The 4,897-nt window shown below is 25.2% G+C and overlaps 1 protein-coding gene across 1 annotated transcript; it reads left to right on the forward strand.

Moving 5' to 3' along the window:
* Window positions 1–4,055: 4,055 nt before the first annotated feature.
* On the forward strand, window positions 4,056–4,592 carry LOC101265638 (small polypeptide DEVIL 4). Its single transcript, XM_004238917.5, has one exon. It carries the CDS (start codon window positions 4,207–4,209, stop codon window positions 4,345–4,347), a length of 141 nt encoding a protein of 46 aa, XP_004238965.1. The 5' UTR covers window positions 4,056–4,206; the 3' UTR covers window positions 4,348–4,592.
* The last annotated feature ends 305 nt before the right edge of the window (window positions 4,593–4,897 follow it).

Raw genomic sequence — 4,897 nt, forward strand, 5'->3', positions numbered from 1 at the left:
AAAAGATGTATAAAATTATAATTAAACAAAATTATGTGATACTTATACCTTATACCTATTAAAATTTACAAATCATATAGTTTTTCACCTGGTGAGTACTGCCTGCTACTCACATAAAAACTCGATTAATCTGAATTCATATATTATAAGAATCATTTTCAAAAGCGACCTTCCGACAAGATTTCTCTTATTCTCAAAATTTCAATTTTAACACTTTTAGTAAAATTAACGAGATTTAAATTATCCCACCATAGGTCATATCGATAATGTTGTCCTTCATCCCCTAAAGGAAAGTGTTGTAAGAAACAAAAAATATTACTTTCGCACAAAATTCGAAATCAACAGCTTCTGATAGTGTCGAAAAGACAGTGAAATTTAAATAACGTTAAATTTATTTAATTATTATAATCCCTTGGTAATTGAAAGATACTGTAGTTATATTATTAATTAAGTGAAATTGGGTGGAACACTAGATAAAGAATACTATGGGTTATAATTTTTATAATTACTGATTAATCATAATTTAATCTATCACTTAATTGGGTTTTGAGCTTTTACCCCATTATATATTTTCTTCTTTTTTGTCTGGAATCAATTTAACACAAAACTCTGTCAATTTGAAAAGGGGTTATAATTTCTTGGAATTTTAAAACATTAGGTTATAATATTTATTAAATTAATTGGAAATATTGAATTCACGTGTGATAAGTTTGACTATTATTATTTTTTGATCCATTTATTTCGTTAAGTTGCGTAAAATTCTTGCAACAACAAAAAGCCAATAATATCAAAGAAGAATTTCTACGCAAAAAAATGTGTAAAAAATGAGCACGTCTCCCAATATATAAAATTATTCGTTACGGAAATTCTCATTCAATATTTTGTAACGAGTATAACTTTTATATACTATATCGATAATATATATTCTTAACTCTATAAATCATGTAAAAAAAAGCTCCTATAAAACATGAAATTTGATGGTTTGAAGAAAAGGTAAGATACTGTGCCTAGTGTAACAAATAAAGACGAATTGATAACGTAATCTTTTTTTAAAAAAAATACTGATAGAAATATTTTATCTCAAAGTGATACATTTTAACGTGAATTCAGATTAATCACATTTTCACCCAGAATACCAAACATTAACAAAATTATTTTTTATTTTTTAAAAAAGAGCTCCTTAATAGTTCTTTTGGTCGTATAACAATGTTATTTTAGTTATTTTTGTTGTTGTATATATAGCTTCAAAATATATAATTATGTGAATTCTTAGTTATTGGAAGTGATTATATAGAAATAAACCATTTTCTCTTATTCTAATATTTCCATATTCCACGTCCGATGTTATATTAAAAAATATTTAAAATACTTAAATCATTACTTTATAATTCAATCGATCATTAAAAAATTACGATAATATAATAAGTATTAACTTTTTTTAATCAGAAATTTTGAGGTTAAATTTTGAATATAAAATTACATTTGATAATAATATTTTTTCGCTAAATTAAGTAAAATATCTAACCAAAATTCTAAATCAATCGAATTTTAAAATAAAAAAAACATCATAAAATTGACCTCCTTAAAAAAAAAGTTGTAGTTATGACTAGAATCTGCCTCAGCATCTTTAATTTTATCCAATTCTCTTTTTAACAAAGATAACAATTTTTTTCTTTGAATTAAGCTCATCATCTTTGAATTTTTTTTTGACCCTTTTATACTTTAATTTTATAATGTCCCTTTTAATAGAAAATTTTTTATACACATGAAGAAAAGAATATCTTTTAATCTTTTTTTTTTAATCAACAAAAAGGGAAAAGAAGTAAGTGGAATAAAATAAAATAAAAAAAGAGGAAAATATCTTCCTCCTTCAAAGTAAGAAGATTTTTCGAATTAATTGTCCACTAATTAAATTATTCTTTAAATTCTCTTATCGTTGAAATTCGTTTGTTCTCTTATTTTTATAAATTAGTGTCCCTTTAATAGAATACTACACATGATCAAACGTAATTATTATTATTATTTTCATTTGAACTTTTTTTTTATTTTACTATATAAAAAATTATATAAAATATTCTTAAACTATTAAAAACAGAATAATTATACTCTTTATTTGCTTTTAGCAACAAAAAAGATTTTGTAAATTATTCGTTAATGAAGTGAGTTGAATTTATTCCAAACTATTTAAAATGGAATAATTATGCCTTCTTCCTTTTTAAGCACAAAGATATTCTTATATAAGCCCTCTCTATTAACCGACTTCATATTAAATATAAATTAACATAAATATATGATGAAAATACTCCACTTAACTAATAATAAAGATATTTTTAATGCCAAAAGGCAAACAAATAATATAATTATTTTATATTCACAGTTTAAAGATATTTTTGACCACTTTCAACTCCACATAACAAAAAGTGGGGAAAGAAAAAAAAAAGACAAAAAAATACTAAAAAAAAGGAAAATATCACTCATAAGCTTTTCAAGTATATACATATATATTTAATAACTAATTATCCACTAGTTAAATTATTATTCTTGATAATTTTTCAAATTCACTTACATCATCTAAACCATTTCCATTACTATTTAAATTTCTATTTATGATAATCCACATCATTACGCAAATTAAATGAAGTATGTGTTGGTGTGTATATTAAGTCAAAATAAGGATAAGATTACAATAATTAAAAGGTCATTAAACGTTAAGAAGGTGGTTAAGATGTGCATATTTTAGTAGGATCCAACTGAATTATATATACCTTAGGTGGAACCAACTAAAAATTTATTATTTTTTTTCTTTAGACAAAAATATTAATTACACATAAGAATGAAAATGACCTTATGATAAAAAAAATAAATTATGAATGAACCAACACATAAATACATGTTGTAATGGCCGACCCGTTATGTTTGTAGGTATTACCTACACTATTTGTTTATAGACTATGACATTTTGTATAACAATTATAACTTAATGTTTTGACTTAAATCATGCAAAAAAACAAAACAAAAAAAAAAAAAGAGGGTGGGGTGGGGATGGGGGGTGAGGGGGTCGAATTGTGTGGTGGATTAAAATTCTTTTTAAATGGTTATAAAAAATATTTTAGAGCCATATATAATTTGTGATATGAGAGATTATGATTTGAAAATAACTTGTTTCATAATTTGAACATACGAATTAACTACTGGAACTAAGAAGAAACACATGATATGCTTGTGTTATCATGCTTCTATTGCCATTTTGATCCATTTTACTTAATTGAGTATTTGAAATTTACTAACCTAATTAATTCAGATTCATCTAGTAAATCCACCAAGAGAAATAAATAACTCGTCTCCAAAGTGTTTCTATTCTAATGATTTAAAAATTAAACTTGAAACGTTTGATGTATACAAGTGCAAAGGAAAAAAAAATTTCAAACTATTAATTATCCGTCAAAATTATGATAACATTTTCTTTCTTATTATAATGTTTACGTGATTTACGTGCATTTCGATTAATTTAACATATTATTTTTTTATCAGTATAGATATCAAATCTTTACCATCAAAGTTTAGACAAATGAGGAAGAAATCACATACTCCCTTATAATATTTTACCGAATTAACATGAGACCCTTTTTAAGAAACTATTTGTTAAAAATTTGTTTAAATTATATTTCAAAATTTAAATTTGGCTATTATACATTGTATAGTTACTTAGTAATAAGTGTAATGTTGAAAGTAAATAAAAAGTCTATCTTATACAAACATTAAGTAAGATGAAATGGAGAGAGTAATTCTTTTTGTTGCCCTCCATTAAAATCTATTAAGAACATTTGGGAAGTGGATTATACATGTTACATACTTTATATGTAGTTGTATATATTGTATTATTGTTGTATAATGTTACTTTATTTTACTTGGGGGGTGGGGTGGGGGGTACCAAGTGGAAAGTAGGACCCACATAAGAGGCATTGCACATCCTTTGATGGCCCCATAGTGTCCTCTTTAGTAGACCAATACAATTTTGGACCACTCTCCAAAACTCACCTATAAGAACCCCCTCTTACTACTCAAACTTCCAACACATTCAATTCAATCTCTCAAACACACATCATCAAGAACTCAAAGCTCTAAATCAAGAAAATCAAAGATTCCATTTTTCTTCCTTCATATTTTCTTGATTTTTGTAACCACACACAACAATTTGAATCAAATATGAAGATGGGAAGCACAAATATGGGAAGTTCAAAGAGAAGAATTTCAAGTAGAGGAGTTGGAGGAGTTCTTAGAGAACAAAGAGCCAAACTTTACATTATTAGAAGATGTGTAGTCATGCTTCTTTGTTGGCATGATTAAAAATCTTTAGTACAAGAAAAAAATTATTAAAATTTTGCTAGGGGCTTTTTGTTTTATATTCTTTTCTATTGTTCTTTTCCCTCATATTGGGAGTGTACATATATCAATGGAGGAAATTAAATTAGTTAAAAATGGGGGTTGATTAACAAGTTTTGTACTAATTTTTAGATTATTATTAAGACTAGTTCTTCTTGTATACATATCGGATAGTTTCAATGAAAGAAGAGTATTTTTGATTCAATTTTGTCTCTAATATCTATTTCTTTCCCAAGTTACATGGATTTGAGGTTATTTCGATATTTGATTATTGGTGTTATGTATTCATAGGTGTGTTCTTAATTATAATTTCAAGATTATTATTCTGGAATAACTTTATTTTGACGAGCTTTTTGGGATTCAAATTTTTAGTCAAATACTTTTGTCCAAATTATAATTTTGGAATAATCTTATTTTTATGAGCCTTTTTGTTTATATCAAGTTTCTCAAATTCAATTCCTAATTGTTTTCTACTATGGAGAAATTCAAATTCAATTTAGATGTTGGTCAAATA

Source organism: Solanum lycopersicum, chromosome 5, assembly GCF_036512215.1.
Source record: "Solanum lycopersicum chromosome 5, SLM_r2.1".
NCBI lineage: Eukaryota > Viridiplantae > Streptophyta > Magnoliopsida > Solanales > Solanaceae > Solanum > Solanum lycopersicum.

What these genes read in the sequence shown, in the direction of transcription:
- LOC101265638 (XM_004238917.5), top strand. Translation starts at nt 4,207, where the DNA reads ATGAAGATGGGAAGCACAAATATGGGAAGTTCAAAGAGAAGAATTTCA.